This window comes from Apiotrichum porosum, assembly GCF_003942205.1.
Source record: "Apiotrichum porosum strain DSM 27194 chromosome Unknown scaffold_1, whole genome shotgun sequence".
NCBI classification, from domain to species: Eukaryota; Fungi; Basidiomycota; class Tremellomycetes; order Trichosporonales; family Trichosporonaceae; genus Apiotrichum; species Apiotrichum porosum.
This window is the reverse complement of record NW_021167108.1, coordinates 2,254,762-2,275,858: the sequence shown is the minus strand read 5'-3', so window position 1 is coordinate 2,275,858 and position 21,097 is coordinate 2,254,762. Positions and strand designations below refer to the sequence as shown.

At 62.5% G+C, this 21,097-nt stretch overlaps 5 protein-coding genes across 5 annotated transcripts; 3 read left to right on the top strand and 2 right to left on the bottom strand.

The window, feature by feature from the left end:
* Positions 1-207: 207 nt before the first annotated feature.
* On the bottom strand, positions 208-1,330 carry VPS20 (Vacuolar protein sorting-associated protein 20; the record flags this gene model as incomplete). The annotated part of the gene is made up of 7 exons (XM_028616630.1): positions 208-230; positions 278-377; positions 477-719; positions 854-943; positions 996-1,058; positions 1,105-1,147; positions 1,245-1,330. 7 exons carry the CDS (start codon positions 1,328-1,330, stop codon positions 208-210), a joined length of 648 nt encoding a protein of 215 aa, XP_028480487.1.
* A 132-nt stretch (positions 1,331-1,462) lies between these two features.
* EHS24_000812 (uncharacterized protein) lies at positions 1,463-4,541 on the top strand (the record flags this gene model as incomplete). Its single annotated transcript, XM_028616629.1, has 4 exons — positions 1,463-2,636; positions 2,675-2,857; positions 2,900-3,375; positions 3,423-4,541. 4 exons carry the CDS (start codon positions 1,463-1,465, stop codon positions 4,539-4,541), a joined length of 2,952 nt encoding a protein of 983 aa, XP_028480486.1.
* A 137-nt stretch (positions 4,542-4,678) lies between these two features.
* EHS24_000811 (uncharacterized protein) lies at positions 4,679-8,407 on the bottom strand (the record flags this gene model as incomplete). The annotated part of the gene is made up of 1 exon (XM_028616628.1): positions 4,679-8,407. The coding sequence occupies one exon, from the start codon at positions 8,405-8,407 to the stop codon at positions 4,679-4,681; it is 3,729 nt and encodes a 1,242-aa protein (XP_028480485.1).
* Positions 8,408-14,895: 6,488 nt separating this feature from the next.
* EHS24_000810 (uncharacterized protein) lies at positions 14,896-16,435 on the top strand (the record flags this gene model as incomplete). The annotated part of the gene is made up of 2 exons (XM_028616627.1): positions 14,896-15,214; positions 15,333-16,435. The coding sequence occupies 2 exons, from the start codon at positions 14,896-14,898 to the stop codon at positions 16,433-16,435; spliced, it is 1,422 nt and encodes a 473-aa protein (XP_028480484.1).
* Positions 16,436-17,030: 595 nt separating this feature from the next.
* On the top strand, positions 17,031-20,552 carry PIM1 (ATP-dependent Lon protease pim1; the record flags this gene model as incomplete). The annotated part of the gene is made up of 1 exon (XM_028616626.1): positions 17,031-20,552. The coding sequence occupies one exon, from the start codon at positions 17,031-17,033 to the stop codon at positions 20,550-20,552; it is 3,522 nt and encodes a 1,173-aa protein (XP_028480483.1).
* Positions 20,553-21,097: the final 545 nt, after the last annotated feature.

Genomic DNA, 21,097 nt, shown 5'->3' with positions numbered 1-21,097 from the left:
TAGTCGTCGCCAGGAGGATGTGGTCGAAGAATGTGTCAGTGGGTGATGGCGTGAAAGTGAGGCGCGTCCTGTTCGACAACGCGGGTTGACTTTCAGGCGGGTGGCGAAGGCACGGACATTGGGGGTAACTGAACCCCCCAAGGCATCCACATCAACAACGGCTGCTGCTATCGATACGACCAGAATATGCATGTCATGCTTGTACAACTAGGCGGCGAGAGCAACACGTTCTGGCTTGGACGCTGTCGAGTTAGAGGCCGTATATAACATAACTTACCTTGGGCATTCTCGGCTTCTGGCTGTGCCTCGGTGGGCTCCTGGACTGGCGCGTCGGGCAGGTGCACGGGCTGGGTATCGGGCACGTTGGGGATAGCAGGCTGGGAGGTAAGCAGCTTATCACAAGGGCAAAAATGGCTGCAGGCCGACACTGAATGGTACAGCAGCCATCTCTGTCGCCCCCTACAACCCGGACTCACCATCGCCTCGGCCTCCAACCGTGCCAGCTCGGCCTGCACCTCTTCCTCTTCCTCGGGGCTCATGTTGGACATGAGAGCCTCATCGATCTCGCGCTGGTACTCGATACCCTCACGCGACGAGTCCATAAGACGCTCGACGCGGTCGAGTGACATCTCCTTTTGCAGCTGTGCGAGGACGGCCGAACCTTGTTCGAGACCGTGCACGACTGCCGCTTGGATCTGGGTGAACTCGATGGTGCGGACCTGAGAGGGTGTTAGTGGACACAGTGTCGGGTGTGTGTACAAAGACAGTTGGGGGACGATGAAGCAAGGTTGCTGCCGCATGTAGCGAAGGAGACAGCAGCGACTACCCATCGGCCCCACCTCTCGCAACTCACGAGCTCTTGCAGTGTCTGCAATTGTCCGTCTGTCCGGACCAGCATCTGCTCCTGATTCTTCTTCTGCCTGAGAGCGGTGAGTGCGCGACGCTGGGACACGTCAGCCGGGCTCAGAGTCTCGTTTCCCCAACGCTGTCTATACCTTGTCACCCTTGGCGAGGGCCTCTTTGGCAATCTCCTGCTCGCGGTCCAACACCACTTGAATCTGAACATGGTCAGCAGACTGTCATAACAGAAACATAAATGCATACCTGCTTCATGTACCGCTTGAGCTTGTCGCGCTGGTTCTTCAGGCTGGGGGACGGGTCAGCATCGGGCGGGTTGGTGACGAGGTGGAGGTGTTGTGGGGCCGCAGCGTGCACGCAGCGTGCAGTGGGGAGCAAGAACGTACTCTAAGACAGCGCGGTCCTGCTGTGTGATCTTGGGCCCCGGCTGAGCCACGCCCATCTTGACGAGGGCTGCCTGCCAGACACCCATGGTTGTTGTTGATGCGACGAGAGATGAGGGAGATGGATGGACTGATAGGGAAACACGCTCGGCCCATCTCCGAATTCATAACCCGCGCCTTCCTCCGTCATCACATCTCTCTCAACCTCCCACACATTCACCATGTTCTCCGGCGTGAGCCTGTCAGACAGGCTCAAAGCCGCAGTCAACCAGCTCGAGGCCACGGGAACGTCCCTCCAGGCCCGTGCCATCGCCGCGTCCGGCACACCGCCCGCGCCGGGTGCGCAGGCAGGCAGCAGCCGGCCAATGTCGCCGGCCACGGCACCCGCCAGCGGGGCAGCAGCGGGTCTGCCAAAGATCGTCACCAACGGCGTCCCTCCCTCGGACAAGACCTCAGAGAAGGATGTCGCCGCTGCTGCCTCCAAGGACGCGTCCACATCGCCGAGCAGAGTGACGAGCGCGACACATCTGGCAGAGTCGGCGCTGTCGGGCCTGCGCAAGTCCCTCCACCTCCGCGCCAGCATGGAAGGCGGTCGACCCAGTGCGACCGACCTCGCGTCGCCAACAAAGGATAGCCCGACAAAGGCTAAGGAAGCAACGTCGCCATCGTCACGCCCCACATCACCCGCTGCCCGCTTGCAGGCCCCCTTTTCGCTCGGCAGCGTTGCTACCAGTGCTGTGCCGAGTGAGAAGGCGTCCCCCGCAGTCGTCGACGCAGCGCTTCCCCCACCGGTCGACTCGAGCGATCCTGCAACCTTGCCCCTCCCTGCCACGCCAGCAGAGCCACTTTCTGGCGACCCTCTGGGCGCAAGCCCGCACATCGTCCCTGCCGACAAGGAGGAGGTCGAAGTGAGCGGTCCGCCGACGCCTGCACACGAGGAGACGGAGGAGGAGCCTGAGGAGCAGCCCAAGACAGGTGCCGCCAAGAAGAAGAACAAGAAGAAGAAGAAGAAGGCCGCCGCTGCCGCCGCTGCTGCGGCAGACACCGAGAAGAAAGCAGAAGCCGAGAAGAAGGTCGTCGATGCTGAGAAGCCGGTCGACCCGGTACAGGCGCTCAAGGACAAGATCGCCGAGAAGCCTGACGAACCCATCGTCGAGCCCATCGTCGAACCCGTCGCCGAGCCCGTCGCCGAGACCGCCGCTGAGACCGCGGCTGATCCTGCCGCTGAGCCTGTCGTCGAGACGAAGGCTGCCGATACCGAAACCGAGACCCCCGCCCCCGCATCCGTGTCTGTGGAAGCCAAGGCCGAGGAAGGCGAGCTGGCTGTGCCCGTGTCGCCGAGCAAGGAGGACGATCCCGACAAGCGTCTGCCAGATGTGGAGCGCCGGTTTGAGGGTGAGTCTGCAAACAGTGTACACATGCTAACCTGACAGACCTGTCCAAGCGCTTTATCGACCTTTTACAGCAGCAAACCGCGGCCAACAAGGTGATCAAGGAGCTGACGCCGCTCGATGGTATCAGCGACGCGGACGCGCTGGACGGCTGGGTCCGCATGGTCTCTGGCAAGGTGGAGATGATGACTGGCGAGATTGCTCGGCTGCAGGGCAAGTTGAATCGTGAGTTGCCAGCTGCGCAGCCGTCCTCAGCTCACATCACAGTGCAAGATTCCCGTATCGAGGAGCTGCGCGATACCCACCGCCTGGAGGGCAACTCGCAGACCGAGCTCATTGGCAAGCTGCGACAACAGCTGAGTACGGCCGAGACGAACCTGTCGTCCAAGGCCGGTGACCTTCTGGCCTTGAACCAGCTGCGTGCCGACCTGGCCAAGGCGCAGACGCACGCCAAAGAGGAAGAGGAGAAGCGCGCCAAGGCTATTTCTCTGCTCAAGACTGTGCGCGCCAAAAACGTCAAGGTCGAAAAGGAAAAGGAGGAGATTGAAAAGGACCGTGCGGCCGAGCGCGCAGAGCGCAGCAAGGCGGTGGACGAGGTGGAAAAAGTCAAGGCTGAGCGCGAGCGCGAGGCCAACAGCCTGCGCAAGGGCTTTGAGCGCGAGCTGGCCAGCCTCAAGGAGCGCAGTGAGAAGGAGCTCGCGGCCAAGAAGGGTGCTTGGGAGTTGGAGATGATCACCACAAAGGTGAGGCTCGCAGCTGAGCGTTTTGTTCCTCGCTAACGCTCCACCAGGCGACTCACGCCAAGGAGCTCTCGAACAAGGGTACCAAGATCTCAGCACTCGAGGCGACCGTCAAGGAGCTGCAGAGTATCAAGGCCTCGCAGTTTGAGACGATCCAGGCTCGCCAGGCCGAGTCCGAGGCGGCGCGGTCCGAGATGGAGGGCCTGCAGGGCCGCACCAAGGAGCTCGAGTTCCAGCTGCGCGAGGCCGAAGAGCGTATCGCTCTTCTGGAAGACGCCCCCCGCAGTCCTGCACCCGACGCCGCTGCCGCTCACGCTCCCCGCGAGACGGGCACTTCTGCCGCCGAGGTGCAGCGCCTGCTCGCTGACGCCGATTCGCGTGCCGAGACCAAGCTCTCGGAGCTGCGGTTCCGTGTTCGCGCGTTGGAGCGTGAGCGCAACGAGCTCGAGGAGGACTGGGCTTCCAAGCTCGGTCAGCGCGTCAAGGAGCTCGAGGCATTGCGACAGACCATTGCGGACAAGGAGGCCGAGGTGACCACGTCTGCTGCCGCCAGGAGGGAGCGTGATGCGCGCATCGACGCGCAGGACGCCGAGCGGCGTGACCTCGAGCGCCAGATGGTCGAGCTCCGTGCGGCCGTGGACGAGGCGCACGCCGACGTCGCTGTCGCCCTCGAGGCTGAAAAGGCCGCGCGCGACGAGCTGGCTGCCGCGCACGCCGCCACGACCGGCGTCCAGACCCAGCTCGACGAGAGCAAGGCCCTGCACGCCCAGTTGCGGCAGAACAACAAGACGCTCCGTGACGAACTGCGCAAGGTCCAGTCGTCGGCACAGCTGCTGGAGCGCCAGCGTAACCCGGGCGTGGGCTACTGGGCCTCTGGCACAAACCCCACAAACCCCGCCAGCCCGTCCGCGCCCCCCTCGGCGTCGCCTGCGTCCGTCTCGTCGCCACCCCCTGCCCCAGCACCGACACCCGCGGCTCCCGACGCCGCCGCGAGCCCCTCGCCAGCGCCGTCCAACGAGGAAGAGGTCAACCTCGAGTACCTGCGCAACGTCATCCTGCAGTTCCTCGAGCACAAGGAGATGCGGCCCAACCTCGTGCGCGTGCTGAGTGTCATTCTGCGGTTTACGCCGCAGGAGCTGCGCCGGCTGAACGCAAAGTTGGGAACATAGACCGTTTTGCATGTATCGCGGGTTTACTGTAGCCCAGAGGGAGGAGTGTGTGGTTAGTGATGAGTCCAGCACTGCTTTTGAAAGCTGCAACGTTTGCATAGTGACGAGGGATACAGCTAGGATTGACAGTGGCACATCTACAGACCCCACCGGAGTGCCAGGCTGCTCAGCACGACACTGACGCTGCTGAGGGCCATGAGCACCGCGCTCCACACGGGACTGAGGCGCAGGCCAGCGGGGAAGAGGACGCCAGCGGCGATGGGCATGCAGACGGTGTTGAACAGCGTCGCCCAGAGGAGGTTGAGCCATTGGCGCGTGCGCACCTTCTTACTGAGGCGCAGTAGGACCGGCAAGGCCGCCAGGTCGGATGAGAGCAGGACGAAATCGGCACTGGCCAGCGTGGCCTGCGACCCGTGGCCCATGGCCGCGGACGCGTCCGCCGCCGCGAGCGCGACGGCGTCGTTGAGCCCGTCGCCTACGAAGAGGACGACGTCGTTGCGGTCCACTGTGGCCGACCACGGCAGCCACGCGCGCTTCTTCACAGCGTGCGTGCGCGCCTGCATGGTCCGGATCGCGTCGGCTTTACCCTCGGGCCCGACGCCGGCGAACACGTCCTCGGACTCGATGCCCACCATGCGCGCGACGGCCGACGCCGTGCCGGCGTTGTCGCCCGAGAGCATGACCAGGCGGTATCCCTGCTTGCGCAGCGTGGCGAGGACGCCCGCGGTGGTCTCGCGTGGAGGGTCCGAGAGCGCGTACATGCCCGCGAGGGCGAAGGGGGCTGTGGCGGAGAAAAGGAGGGACGGAGCGGTGGACGACGAGGGAGCGGCGGCCAGGACGCGGGCAGCGACGAGGACGACCGACTTGGCGTCGCTCGTCCACTGCTCCACGCGTTCTTGCTCGGCGGGGGAGAGGTGGACGCCATTCTCGGCCAGCAGGGCCGAGTTGCCCACCAGCAGCTCGAGGGCGTCTGCGTCGACCACACTGAGCGTGGCGCGCAGTCCGCGGCCGGCAATCTCGGCGCTCTCGGTGATGCTCACGCGCGCGTCGGTGCCCTTGAGCTTGAGGTGCTCGACCACACCCACCGCGAGCGGGTGCGTGCTCTGTGCCTCGACGTCGCGCGTCGCGCGCTCAATCACGCTCCGGTCGACGGGCAGCTCCGAGGGGAAATACTCGTCGGTAACGACCGACCGGCCGACAGTGAGGGTACCCGTCTTGTCAAACGCAATGGTGGTGACCTTTGTAGCGGCGGTGAACGCCTCGCCGCCGCCAGACGCAAGGATACCCGCCGCAGCTGCGAGACCGTTGCCCACAGCGTTGGCGCAGGGGACGGCAAGGCCGATACCGCACGGACAAGCGACGACGAGCACCGAAATGGCAAACTCGAGGGCGAAGAATGCACGCCCGCCCGAGCCATGGTAGTGCGACGGGTCAATGATGCCGCCAAACGTCACACCGAGCCAGACGGCCAGGACGATGATGGACAGGTAGATGACGACAGGGACAAACACACCCGTCAGGCGTTCGGCAGCACGCTCGATGGGGGCCTTGCGACCACTTGCGTCCGACACGGCGCGGATGATGCGTTCCAGCATCGTGTCGGCTGCCAAGGACGTGACGCGAACGCTGACCGCGGCCGACTGGTTGGTGGTGCCCGTGAACACGTCGTCGCCGGGACTCTTGGATACGGGGCGGGACTCGCCGGTGAGGCTGGATTCGTCAAATGTCGTGTGGCCAGAGACGATGACGCCGTCCGCCGGGGGCAGGGCGCCGGGATGAACGAGGAGGACGTCGCCGTACTCTACGTGGTCGACGGGGATCTCGCGCGCGAGAGGCGACGACGAGGAATCAGGAGGTGTCTCTGAGCCGCTTGAACGTGTCTTTTCCATAGAGCCCTTGCCATTCGCCGTCTCATCAGAGCTGGTACTGTGGCGCTCCAGGCTGTGTTTGAGCTCTTCGACTGCCGAGTCCTCCTTGCCCTCCTCGACGAGCCATGCGGTTGGCGGACGGAGGGTCCCGAGCAGAGCGACGGCGTCGGTGGTGCGCGACTTGGCATACGCCTCGAGGGTGCGGCCCAGGAGAATGAACATGATGATGAACACGCCAGAGTCAAAGTATGTCCCAATGGTCATGACGTCGGGCCCGGCCTTGACGTCGAGGGCGAGCATGGCGATCGAGGCAAAGTAGCTGACAGTGGTGGAGAGCGAGACGAGGAGGTCCATGGATCCAAACGAAAACAGGCTGCGCCATGAAAACTTGCGCCCAGAGGCAGCAGCAGACGACCTGCGCATGGACGCAGGACGGAGGAACGGCGGGAGCAGCCAGCGGAGGTGGGACCACAGTGCGTTCAACGCGCGCTGGTAGAAGAGCCTACCAACACCAAACTGAACGACCGTGGCGAGCGCCCACAAGACAACGGTGCCGCGGTTGGCACCGCCCCACACGGGCTTGTCCCAGAACTGGCGGAACGGGCTGGACATGGGGAGCAGAACCATCGAGACGATCGCAATGATAAACGTCGGAATCGCAAAGATGAACGCCACAGCGAGGTGTGCTGCCAAAAGCTTGACTTCACGCCGCTGGATCTCCTGTGAGCGCTCCGACAGCGACTGCGTGCGGGCGACCGCGGCGTCAAACTCTGGCGCGACGTTTGACAGGCCACTCAGGATATCGCGGATCGTCAACGGGTGGTGCGGGACATAGGTGACCGTCGTGACGGGGTTGTGGAACGAGAGCGGTGTGAACGACTTGACGGGCATAGTGGCGAGGTGGTGGTTGAGCTGGGTGATGCAGTTGTTGCAGAACACGCCCTGCACGCGAACAGTAACAGAGCGGGTGCCGTCCTTGGACGGTCCGGTGGGCTTGAGCGGTTCGACGGGGACGGTGGCGACCACTGCCGCGTCGTAGCCCACGTCCTCGATAATCTCATGGATCGCGGCCGCTGAGAGTGATGCGCGGTGTGTAATGATGCCCTTGTTACCCAGCACGTCAATGGCAGTGTCGGTCACCTCGGGCAGCTGGCGCAGGGCGCGGTCGATGGCGGAACTGCAAGACGCGCAGGTCATGCCCTCAATACTGAGTGTGGTGCGGACGAGTGCGTCGCCGTCGAGCGCAGGCTCGTCGTCGGCAACGGCCACGGCCTTGGCCTCGGGATGACTCTCAATGACCTCTGCCTCAAAGCCTGTGTCATCGATCATCTCGACGAGCTCGGCGGGGGCGAGAGACGCGTGGTGCCGCACCGTCGCGCTCGAGCTGAGCAGCGCGACGTCCGCGTTCAGAACAGCCGGATGAGACTTTAGTCCCGCTTTAATGGAGCTCGTGCACGACGCACATGTCATGCCCTCGATGCTGAGTGTCGTGACCAAGACCTGGTCTGCGGGCTGGGCCTGGGGCACCGTCGGCGGCGCGCCTTGGCCCTTCTCTGCAGCCTCGGCTTCGAGACGACACGCCTCACAGCCCTCGAGGTGGCGGCGGCGACGTTCGTCAGCGACCTTGTTTTCCTTTACCGCACGGCGGTTGCTACGCGACAGCCATGCGAGAGGCCTGGACACAGCCTTCGGGGACACGGGCTCGGGAGTGGCGACGACTGGCGCGTTCTCGTCCGTGACGACAAAGCCACCTTCGGTGGTGAGGACCTGATGGACCTGGTCCACGATGCGCTCGTAGTTGGATGGGTTGGACGAGGACGAAGACGAGATGCTCGTGTCGACTGAGAACGTGACGCGGTTGAGGAGGAGCGACACGCTCAAGTTGACCACGGCGGGAATGTTGGCGAGCAGCTCGGTGATGGCCTCGACACACGACGGGCAGTGCATGTTGGCCACCATCAGGGACGCTGTCGGGAGGTGAGTTGGGAGCGCGCTCATGGTGGCGAGAGAGAGTGAGTGCAGAGGTGAGATGGAATGGGACGGCGAGAGATGTAGGTGTCTCGCCGACGTGAGTGAGATATACAAGAGCAACTGAAATCCAGTCTTTGATAATCTTGGGTGGAGGGCTTGGCGCGTCATCGGCCGGCTGGGTGGTTGCTTGATAAGCGCCGCGGAACACGCGCCCAACCGCACAAACCACGCAAAATGAGCAAAACGGCGTAAAACGCGCAAACCACGCAAAACGCGCAAAACGACCGCACCATCTGACGCAATTAAATGCCACGTCATTGACCTGGTGGTTTCGCCCGGCCGACCACGTGGACCAGGCACGCCGTTGTGTGTTTCGTCCTCTGGCCTCCATTTGATCCCGTGTCCTACCTCCACCCAGCCATCACAACCATCATCGTGCATCCTTTGCCTCGTGCATTCTCCATTTGCTAATTGCTCACTCACCAGCCTGCAGATCTGCATGCCTGAACAATGGTCGCGACGGACGGCGGCGCTGGTGGCGTACTGCTTGGCGCTCGACTAACGTTAATGGAGTGGACGCCGCGCAAGGTGTGGCACACAATTGACGGCAACGGCCACCCAGGCCACCCATTAAGAGCCACCGCCGCCTCGCAGACACAGTGCTGTGTGTGCCCTCCCCTGCGTGTGTCTGGCCCAGGCCCCGTCTCGTAACTCATGTACTCATGTAAACGACCAGCCATCATCGAGGCACTCACTGTATGCTATGTATATGCTGTACAGCTATTGCGCAGGCGCTGGTTCGTTTCGGAACAGCCAAACAGTTCATGTCGCCAGGCGCCATGTTTGCATGTGTGGTGTTGAATGTCAACTGATGCATATCTGAGTTCTGCCGACCACGCAGTGGCGTCCGGATCGCTTCTGTTGCCATGTTGCTGGGTCTGTCGGGCAGGCGGTCGTCCTGTAGCATTTCCCTGTGATCCTGTGAGTTGTTGCTTGACGACGTGCCGTGGCATTGACATATCGACGTCTACATTGGTTTGCGCAGCACAGATTGTACTACAGGCCACACATCTGATCCTCTCTGACATGTTGCGATGCTGGAAACCTTACGTAGTAGAGTGTACGTTTTTCTCATCCAAAAAAACGTGGCAAACAAACATTCCTGTGCATCCGTGGGATCGCAACTACAGTACACGTCGATGCCACGCACAATCCCCCCCCCCCCCCCCTATCAGCGTACCAGCGTCCTTCGTCATGGCGACCGCGATCGGGGTTTCGGACCGGGAACATGCCCGTTGGAAGGAAAGCACAAAAAAGGCACATGACAGAGACGCATCCCATCGTCCCAACATGAGTGCCACGGGTGCCACGAAACGACAACCCCCAGCCACCCATGTTCCGTCCTGCAGGATGCGTCGGTGTTGCCCCCGTCAGACGACCACTTTTTCAGGTCTGAGCAAGGAGACCAACGATGGCAGTGGGGAGTGGGGGCACGTCAGGATCGACTCTGCAGTATAGGCAGTGTTCATTGTACCATTGTGGCTCCCGGTCGACCTCTAAATTTCTGCTACTTGTCTGCGGTCTGTTACCTGCCGCCTTTGGGCCTTCCCGCGCTCCTCTGCAAACGGCACACACCTGCGTGGGTGCTTCTGTCCTTCCGGTCGACGTCCCGGGCCGGCATTGTACCTAACTCGTAGGAGGCAGTACGTCACCGTGGTCCGCTCCACTCGCACCGAACTTTCCCCTTCTGGTCGTTTCCGACGACGAGTGTGTGTGTTTCCTTATGCTGCTTGCCCCACACACGGGACCGACCGGATATTCGGTGACGCGCGTTCGCTCCACCCTCTTCCTATTCCTATGTATTGCACGCCAAGCCCAATGCAGTGCACATGTGCAAGACGAAAAGGGACTGGCAGGCAGCAGCAGCAGCAGCAGCACTGGCGCACTGGCAGAAGCTGCTGCTGTGGGGGGTTAATTGTGCTACGAGGGCCATGGCCAGGGTCCGTACTGGGTCCTGGTTTGCGGAATGGGAGGGTTTCCAAGCAAATTGCTCCTGGGCTCCTCTTGCGATCTTGCTCTTATCCCTGGCTCTCCTGGATCCTGAACGGATCGGGTCGTGCCCAGTTCGCGCCGCAGGGTCCACTCGCGTGTCCTGACGTCGAGATGAAGTGGGGTCTGGTTAATAGTGTTTGGTTTGGTCGGCAGTGACGCGTGTTGGCAGCTGGCTCTACGGCTCTACTGTCTTTGTGGCAGCAGGATGACAAGACAGCCCACTGGCCCACTGTTGACGTCTTTTACGCTTGGCTATAGTGGCTAGTGCTGTACTGTACGTCTGTGTTTGGCGTGTACCATTGGCGTCCCTTCTTCTCGCGCTGCGTTAGCCACATGCCACACCTCCGCGCGGTCGGTGCAATGGAACAGCGACCCAACTCTATATCACCGGTCGCCGAAACGAGCAACCAACTCACAGCACGCAGATCCGCAGACATGCCAATGCCAAGGTAATACCGAGGAGGAAGCGGTGCTGGCATGCTCGCTACCAGTTCCGTGTCATAAACTTTGTCGAGTGGCAGGAGTGATTGGCGTTTTGGGTGCCAGAGCAATGGGAAGGCTGTGGCGAACAACGCCAACTCGGCCGCCCGTACGCCAGTCCGGCAGTTGCTCGCTATCTCGTGTCGTCGTGTCGTCGTGTCCTCGTGCGTGTGTATTCCATTCCACAGACCGCCGAGTGCGCGGCCGCGCGCAAGTGGCCTGCCTGCAACCGCCAATCGGTGAAAAAACAATACAGTCCATCGGGGCAGTCGTGCAGTTGTCGTCAAAACGTTGTATCCAAACAACTGCCACTCAGCCGCCCTCAGCCACACATCCCACGCCAAACCATTGCGTGTCGCACGCCCGCATGTGGCTGTTTTGGCCGTCTCCAGGCCCACCCATTCGCCATGTTTCCCCATGTCTGTCCAGCAACACTACAATACGTACATAGACTCCTCCCTCGCGTCCTTGCTCGCGCACGGGGTGATTTGGTTTGTTCGGCTTCCGTGGCGGCACCCAGGAGGCGTTTGGTGGAAGGGGAGCACGGCCACTGCTGTCAGGTTTTGAGCGAGGGAAGCAACCTGTCCCCATGTGTCTGTGGGACAATGGCACACCGGCCCCGCCGCCTCAAATCCAGCAGGCCAGCAGCCAGCGGTCGTGTTCGTTCTGTTCAGGACGCAGACGTGCACACACCGCCTACCCACACCCCCGCACGCGACGACGCGTCTGGAGAGGTGTATGTATGCACAGGGTTGCATCTGAGAGAAGCGGGGGCGGGTTCATTGCACACAACCGACTGAATGAATGTACTGCGCACACGCTACACAGATCGCGTGTTCTTTATGCGCATTTGACGGTGCCGGAAAAACTAACAAAACGATCCTGAACCTGAAAGTCAAGGTGGCATGAGTGGCCATGAGTGGGGTGGCCGGCATTGGCTGGACACAAAAAGTACAGTAAGTAGTACCTCGTGGCTTTTCTGTGTGTCCTAGTGCCCTTCTGCCAGGAGGCTGTCCTTGCACGACCTCGAGTCGAGAGGTGAAAGAAGCCTGAAGTGGCCTGAGTTGTGGGCGCATGTTGGCTTGTTTGCTGGTATTCACGATCCCCTTGGCCTCGAACGCGTGCGCCTCCCAGTTCACAACGAGGGCACCGATCCACCGACCTGCGGACCTGCGTTCTGGGTGGTGGCGTGTAGGGCCCGGGGGCTATTGTAGCTATGGGGTTATTGGTCCTATTGAGCCATTGAGCTGTTGGGCACCCGCGGCGACATTGCCAGCGAGGGAGTGGGGAGGGGTATAGGGGTTGGATACGCGCTGCACCTGATCAAACCTGACTGCCTGAAGGAAATGGACGGCGCGCCCGAGACACCATGTCTGTGCAGTGTGCACAACCAGCTGGGGGAAAAAAGATGGGTGTGCACGCAACATGAACATGGAGAGGGGAGAGAAGGGCTGCGGAGGAGGCGTCTGTTTGGCACACCCATGGAAGAAAGCCCCCCCTTGAGCGGACGTGGGCCCACCAGCGCGTGCGCGTCTCGTGTCTCGGGGGGATTATGGCGTACGTTCGGTGTGTGCCAAACGGCGTTCCAGCTAAGGGCGGAGGGGAGGGCCAAACATGCGACAAGAGGCACTTGCACAACTACCGTCCCCCCGTGCATGCGGGAAGGCAGTATGTGGGTTTCGCCGTAAGCGTTTGGTCATTTTGCTCTTGCGTGTGGAGACGTTCTGTCACAAAAAGGATGCGTCGGCGGCCGTTGGCGGGGGGGGGGTGGAGAGGGATTCCGGCGCAAGAGATAGGAAAGGGATCGACACACGGCGTGCGCGCGTCTGAAACAGGACACCACCCAGGCCCCACCCACAGCAGCAGCAACGCGCTAGGCGACACGCTAAGGCAGAATGAGATGTGGGGTGGCCGACAAGGCACATGTGCGGGATGGAAAAACGCGTCGACCAAAAAGGGCCAGGAGAGGGACGAGGGTCGGAAACTACGGCACAGGGACGGACACACGAAAGAGCGAGAAAAAGGTGCGAGTAAGGGACCCCCCTTTGGCTCGTCGTGTTGTGCCGTCGTGAGCAAAAAGCAGCAGGACAGCGGAACAGATACGACGAGGGAATAAGGAGGAGGCGGGTATCTTACGGCACACCGCGCACACACGCAGCAGGGGGACGAGGGAGGGAAGGCAGCCAGCCAGCCAGCTGCAGCCAGCCAGTAGCCAATGCAACCAAACCGACCCCGGCGACACACCCCAGGCGACGCCGTCCTGCACACCCACCCCAACCAACGTCTTGCAACACCTTTGTGTTCTCCTTTCTCTTCTCTCTGTCATCCCCCATCTGGCCCGCTTGCTGGTTCAACGGCGCCTCCTCACTCCCCCCCACCACCTCGCTCCCGTTCAACACATCGCAGTGCACGACCGCCCTCAACACGCGCTCTCGCTCTCCGACTCACACTCGTTACCACACAACCCCGTCAAATTCGCCTCGTCAAAGCAAGCCCCTCGTTCTGCAAAGAACGAATCCTGCGACACCCACCCACACCCACACACGCAACTACGCCCCCCCCCCCAACTCCTCTCTCACCCCAACCGACAGGCCCGCCTGCCGTTTTCTCCACCCTCTCTCTCCTCTGTGAACCGTTAAACCCTCTCCCGTTTGCCATCCGTCTGGGACGTCATTTGGCCCGTATTCCGTCTTTTGGTCAAGTAACATTTGCCTTTGCCTTTACCTACCGCCCCTCCCCTCTCCCCGGTCGTTTTGAGCAAGAGGCGTGGCCCCCATATCACGGTGAGTGTCCGCCCCCGATCGGCAGGCGTGGTCGGTGGTGAGAGACAAGTAAGGGATGATGGGGTGGTGGTGGTGGTGGCAGAAAGAAGCAGGGGCGGGGCAAGGGGAAGGAAGAGCGCGCTCAAGAGGATAATGGGTGGGTGGGTGCTGGTTGGGGGGCGTGTGGCTCGTGCACACGCTGCTGGGAGCCGTGGGCTGTACAACCCCCACCCCACCTACCATCCGTGCAGTGCGCAGTGCATGCAGAGTCGATACCAGTGTCAGTGTGTTGCCATTATGGCGGCGCATGATATACACGCCCAGTCTCCCACCGGGGCCCGTCCATTGTGAACCCTATGGTGTTGCAGCGGGCAGGGGAGAGCGAGGGGCAGGGGGGGGGGGTTGTGCCACCAGCCAGCCATGCCAGCCATGGCCTCTCACCCACCCCGTTGTGCGCACGGTCTGTCATTGTTGCGGCGTGGGATGTGTGGCTGGGCACAACGGGCGTGGGAGGGATGGCATATGGCTGCTACCACTGCTCCTGGCTGCTGTGGGTTCTGGCGCGCGCGCATGGCGGCGTTGCGGGCGTGGGCGTTTCGGGGGTGCTCGAAAGCACACCCAGCAAGCATGCAAAGACGCCATGACCCACAGTTTAGCAGCAGCAGTCAATGTCGGTGCCCCCCCCCCCCCCCCAGCCCCTGCGTTTTGGGCGACGACAAAGTATCCCCTTTGTGAACCCATTTCGTCCTCGTTGTCATCCTCCTCTTTCTTCTTCTCCCAACCGTTAGGACGGGGTCCTCTCTTTCCTACATCCCCCATCCTTCCCCCCAACCTCTTCCCCACCTCTGTCTCCTGCACCAACGTCCTCGTCACGACCACCCAATACCCCCCCTCCTCCCTCCCTCCCCCTCTGCCTGGCGCGTCCAAATACCCCCTTATCCTTGTCAACCACACGTCGTTGCCACCGCCGGGGCTAACCCATACAAAGTCCCCAGTTCAGCAACCAACCCCCCTTCCTTGTTCCAACACCGACTCCCAAGGAGCGGTCTGCAACACCTCTTCTCTCTCCCTCCCCAGGTTCTGGCAACCTAGCCTTGACGGCACACAGCCCAACAAACGCCCCATCAAACCGAGCTGGTCTCCAACAACTGCAATCTTCGTGCAACCCCCCCACCCTGAACGAAACTCTTGAACCCAAACCCAACCACAAACAACCCAATCATGACCGCCCTCTACATGCCCTCTTCTACCGCGTGGGGCCCTCCCCAGCACCTGCAGCACCGCTCGACGCCAGACGTAATCTTCCCGGTCGCGTACTCTGTCGCCGAAGCGGCGCTCAAGTCGGGACCAAACTCTCCCTCGTTTGGCCAGTCGATGAACTGTCTCATGGACGCCGCCGCGCTCGACTCGCACTGGGGTGGCAACGCCAACGTCGCCTCCTGGCCCAAGGTCAAGACGCGCCGTGTCGCTAGCTTTGCTGGCCGCGGCCGTCCCCTCTGGGAGGTCGTCGAGCACGCCAAAGAGCGTCGCGAGAAGAAGAGTGAGTTCCAAGCATGTGATAAGGCGCGTCGCAAGCCACACACACACCTGTGGGTGGCACAATACGGCCGCCGATCACACACCACCACCATCACTTTGCTCACACACATCCTCCACAGCCCCCACGTTCCCTGCATCGCCTGAATTCGAGTCGTACACCCACGACTATTCTCATTCTGTTTCTCCCATCGGTCTCGGCCTCGCTGCCGCGATTGACGATTCGACCCCCACTTACAAGGATGTCACCATCCTCACCACGCGCTCGGCCGACCCTTCCCCCGTCGACACCATTGACGCCACCTTTGCCCAGATGGCGGGACTCGGCCACGGCCGTAGCCCTCGCATGTCTGCGTGCGACTTTGCGTCGAGGTCCACGTCGAGCTCGCCCAGGACTCCCTCGCACTCGCGGACCATGTCGGACCGTTCCCCGTCCCAGGTCCTGCGTTCGCAGGCGACCCCCACTTCCCGGAGGGCCATTGCGCGCATGCCTTCTCTTGCGCAGATCCAGGCCAAGATGAACCGCTCGCCCGATGTCACTGCCGTGCGCGGCAACTCGCGTTCCGACTCGATGGACTCGCAAGACTCGGAGGGCCCCCGCACGCCGACCGACGAGCTTTCCTCGTTTGAGTTTGCCATGCACGCACACAGGCCTGCCACTCCGGATTCTCCTGCCAAGGAGTCGCGCCTCGCGCCCTTCCTCCGCGAGCGTACCAACGGCCGTCTCAACCTTGCTCGCCCAAAGTCGATGCCCCCTCTGGCCGGTGATGTCCTGCTCGACTTTTACCCCACCCCTCTCCCCGTGGACAAGCGTCACTCGACCTTCCCCCTCGACAGGCCTCCGCGTTCTGCGCCGCTCCGCCAGGGCTCGCTTCCTTCTACCCCGCAGTCCAAGCGTTACTCCCCCATCCGTACTTGGAACTCTGAGGAAGTGACCCTTGTCGTCACTCCCCCAAAGGCAGCCCAGTACGAGCAGCCCCCCACGTCGCCGACCGAGTCTGTCCTGTCGACTGTCTCGTCCGTGCCCTCGCTTCCGATCATTACATGCACGCCCGCCGTCGAAGCCGACTCTGACGAAGAGTCCGAGGGCGACGTGATTGTGTTTTCGGGCGAGCTGGAGGAGGAGCACGACAGCGACGACGACAACGACGACATTGAGCGTTTCAAGATTGGACGCGAGATGCTGTCGCGTCTGTCGCGCCGTGCGTCTGACGGTGGACGTTGAAACGAGCATTGTCGATTACCCACATGTTCTTGTTCGCCTGTTCGGCCGAATAGCCGAAATTTCAACTGTCCCCTCCTCTGGTTACTTTGCTACCGGGTGTGTGTGAGCCAGAAACCACAAACCCGTTAATATATCTCTCTCGAACAATTTTTTTTTTTACTCTTTTTTGAATATCCGTCTCGTAGTGTTCCCCGCATGCTCCATATGAGCTGCCGGGCGAGACTTGGGTCTAAAGCGATGCAGTACTCTGTCCAAGATCCGTGCAGCAGCGTGTGTATGGTTGTGGTAGGTGACATTTGGTGGCACCTTCCAGTGTTATCCAATGGAGCGTCGCAATTCGCCATTCGCCACCGTTTCGGCCACCTTCGGCTCGCCGCAGCCCCGGGCGGAGCCTTTGCCTCGTCTCAATCGCGTGAGTCATGCTCACGGGCGGTGGAGGTCAACGCGCGATGAGCAAGCGCTGTTTCCCTTTTGTCTATCTCTCACTTGTCTCTCGCACTTGCATAGATCCCAATCTCTATACCACACCCCTAGACAGCACCAGCATCACCACCACCACATCCCACATCCACACAAACTACAAAGCACTCGCGCAATGCTCCCCCTCCGCGCAGCCGCCCGCTCGTCGGCCCCGCGGCGCGCGGCGTCGTCGTCGTCGACCGCGGCTCTCCGCTGCTTCTACCAACAACAACAGCCGTTTGCCGGGCCGTCGCGCGCTGCCGCAGAGTACCTCTCCTGGCACGCACGGCCTGCGGCTGTCGCTGCTGTCCCCGCCGGCGCGCGTGGGCTGCACGCGTCGGCGCGTCTGCTCAAGGACAAGCGGTGGGTCAACTCGGCCAAGAACGGCGAGGACGAGGGCAAGGACGACGACAAGGAAGGGGCCGCCGTGGAGGAGGCCGAGGAGGTCGTTGAGGAGGTGGTAGAGGATACCGCGGCAGAACCGGCCAAGGAGCGGACAGCGGAGGCCAGCAAGAAGGGCGAGGACGGCAAGGCCGAGGTCGTTGCCAAGTCGGACAAGAAGTCTACGTCGTCGGCTTCCGGACCCGGCGCTGCGTCGTCGTCTGCTGGCGTGCCGCCTGCGCCTGGCGCTCCCGGCGCCGCCAGCAGCGACGGCAAGGGCGGCAACGGCAAGGAGATTGCAAAGCCCTCGGTCCCAGACGTGTACCCGCAGGTCCTCGCGCTGCCTATCACGCGCCGTCCCTTGTTTCCGGGCTTTTACAAGGCCGTGACCATCACCTCGCCGGCGGTCATCAAGGCTGTCCGCGAGCTCATCGCCCACGGCCAGCCGTACATTGGCGCGTTCCTGCTCAAGGACTCGGACAGCGACAGCGACGTCATCACCACCATGGACCAGGTCCACCCCGTCGGCGTGTTTGCGCAGATTACCAGCGTCTTTTCGTCGGCCGACGCAAGCCGCCAGCCCGACACCGAGGACGTCGAGCCCCGCCCAGAGACCCTCACGGCCGTCCTGTACCCGCACCGCCGCATCCACATTGACGAGCTCGTCGCGCCGCCCGCAGCTCCCCCTCCCCCCACCGCCGACGCCGTCGCCGAGGGCGAGACGTCGACCGCGACCGCGACTGACGCCGCCACGACGGCCGAGGGTGCCGACGCCAAGACCAAGGCAGAGGCTGAGGTGGCCAGCTTTGAGGCCGAGGTGCCGACTGTCGAGGAGACGCGCGACGCACTGACGGACGCCGCTACCGAAGGCGAGGCCGCCGAGCTTGACGCCGACGCCGCTGCCGCCGCCGCCGAGGACGCCGAGCAGCCGCCCAAGTCCCAGATCGGCTTCCTCCACCCGCTCCTGCCCGAGATTTCGCTCACCAACGTGAGCAACCTCGTGCTCGAGCCGCACAAGAAGGACTCGCAGGTGGTACGCGCGATCATGGGCGAGATCCTGGCCGTCTTTAAGGAGATTGCGCAGCTCCAGCCCATCTTCCGCGAGCAGATTGCGTCGTTTACAATGAGCAACTCTGCCGCCAACGTGTTTGACGAGCCCGACAAGCTGGCCGATTTCGCGGCTGCCGTGTCGACGGGCGACGTGCACGACCTGCAGGCTGTGCTCGAGTCGCTGAGCGTCGAGGACCGCCTGCAAAAGGCGCTGCTGATCCTCAAGAAGGAGCTCATCAACGCGCAGCTCCAGAGCAAGATTTCGCGCGACGTCGAGAGCAAGATCCAGAAGCGCCAGCGCGAATACTACCTCATGGAGCAGCTCAAGGGTATCAAGAAGGAGCTCGGCATGGAGAGCGACGGCAAGGACAAGCTCGTCGAGCGCTTCAAGGAAAAGGCCGCAAAGCTCGCCATGCCCGAGGGCGTGAAAAAGGTCTTTGACGAAGAGCTCAACAAGCTCGTCCACCTCGAGCCTGCCGCCAGCGAGTTCAACGTGACCCGCAACTACCTCGACTGGCTCACCCAGATCCCCTGGGGCGTGCACTCGCCTGAAAACTTCAACATTGCGCACGCCACCCAGGTGCTCGACGAGGACCACTATGGCCTCAAGGACGTCAAGGACCGTATCCTCGAGTTCCTCGCTGTCGGCAAGCTCCGCGGTACCGTCGAGGGCAAGATTATCTGTCTCGCCGGCCCGCCCGGTGTGGGCAAGACGTCAATCGGCAAGTCGATTGCGCGTGCCCTGGGCCGCCAGTTCTTCCGTTTCTCGGTCGGCGGCCTCACGGACGTGGCAGAGATCAAGGGCCACCGCAGGACGTACATTGGTGCCATGCCCGGCAAGCCGATCCAGGCGCTGAAAAAGGTCGCGACGGAAAACCCGCTCATCCTTATTGACGAGGTCGACAAGATTGGGCGCGGACACAACGGCGACCCGGCGTCGGCGCTGCTCGAGATGCTCGACCCCGAGCAGAACACGTCGTTCCTCGACCACTACATGGACGTGCCCGTCGACCTGTCGCGCGTGCTGTTTGTGTGCACTGCCAACGTCCTCGAGACCATCCCGGCCCCGCTCCTGGACCGCATGGAGGTGCTCGAGGTCAACGGCTACGTCTCGGCCGAGAAGATGAACATTGCCGAAAAGTACCTCTCCCCGCAGGCCAAGGAGGCGTCGGGCCTCAAGGACGTCGACATTGACATTTCGCCCGAGGCCATTGAGATGCTCATCCGCTGGTACTGCCGCGAGTCGGGTGTGCGTAACCTCAAGAAGCACATTGACAAGATTTACCGCAAGGCGGCGTTCCGCATCGTCAACGACCTGGGCGAGACGGCGCTGCCCGAGCCCAAGGCCGAGGAGGAAGAGGCCGCGCCCGAAGTCAAGGACCGCAGCGTCGAGACACAGGAGGCCGACGTCAAGCCCCAGTCGGAGCGTCTGCCCGGCGACCACGCCGGCAAGGAGCCCGACCGCGTGCACGTCACCACGCGCGTGCGCGAGCCCCTCACCATCCCCGAGGGCATCCACGTCCGCGTCACCCGCGACAACCTCAAGGACTATGTCGGCCCACCCGTCTACCACAAGGACAGGCTGTACACCAAGGCCCCGCCCGCCGGTGTCTCGACGGGTCTCGGATACCTCGGTAACGGGTCGGGCTCCGTCATGCCCATCGAGGTCACCAGCATGCCCGGCAAGGGCGGCCTGCAGCTCACGGGAAAGCTCGGCGAGGTCATCCGCGAGTCGGCGCAGATCGCCCTGTCGTGGGTCAAAGCCAACGCCTTCCTCCTGGGCATCACCAAATCCGAGGCCGACCTGACCGTCAACGACCGCGACATCCACCTGCACATGCCCGAGGGCGGTATCGGCAAAGAGGGCCCCTCGGCAGGCACCGCCATCCTCACTGCCTTTGTGTCCCTGTTCACGCGCACCCGCGTCAACCCCGACGTGGCCATGACCGGCGAGATCTCGCTGCACGGCCAGGTCCTCCCCGTCGGCGGCCTCAAGGAGAAGATCCTCGCCGCGCACCGCGCCGGAATCAAGAAACTCGTCGTCCCAGCAGCGTGCAAGTCTGACATTGATGAAAACGTGCCCGAGTCGGTCAAGGCCGGGATCGAGTTTGTCTTTGTCGACGACGTCCGCCAGGTCCTGCACGAGGTGTTCCGCGGGTCCGAGGCCGCAGAGCGCTGGCTCGAGACCCTGCCCGTCGAGGAGGAGCCCGAGCGCCAGAAGCATTAGAGAGAAGGAGAGATAAGGAGAGAGACGGAAGCAGTAAAGGAGAAAGAAGGGGCGCGGGGCGGAGCCCAGACGGCAGAGATCCAAAGGCATTGGTTTAGCTAGCATAGCATGCATCACTCTTGTAGCCAAGCCGGCAGCACTGACGGGCGGGGGCGCGGGGGTGGGTGGGTGTCAATGGTGGGGTGGGTGCCAATGCCCCGGACGCTGGACTGTGGCACCCGTGTCCAGTCGATGGACAACGACTTGGCCGTGCTGGGGTCGGTCGTTTGCGCCCAGTGTCACCCAGCTATAGTCCAGGTGCGTCCGAGCCCACGGCCCCGTCGCAGCTTCACGCTCCGCTCATCGGCCACAGGCATTGCCGTCGCCCATCTCCGCCCACGACAGTCCTCGGCTCGCTGTGTCGAGTGAGACCTTGTTTCACACAACGCGGGTGGTCCCCCCACCGGTCCGTCCCAGTTCTCGTCGCGGTGCCACATGCCACAACCCACAACCCACAGCCCACAGCCCGCTGGCAACTCACTCGCGTCCTGCCAGCTGCGCCAGTG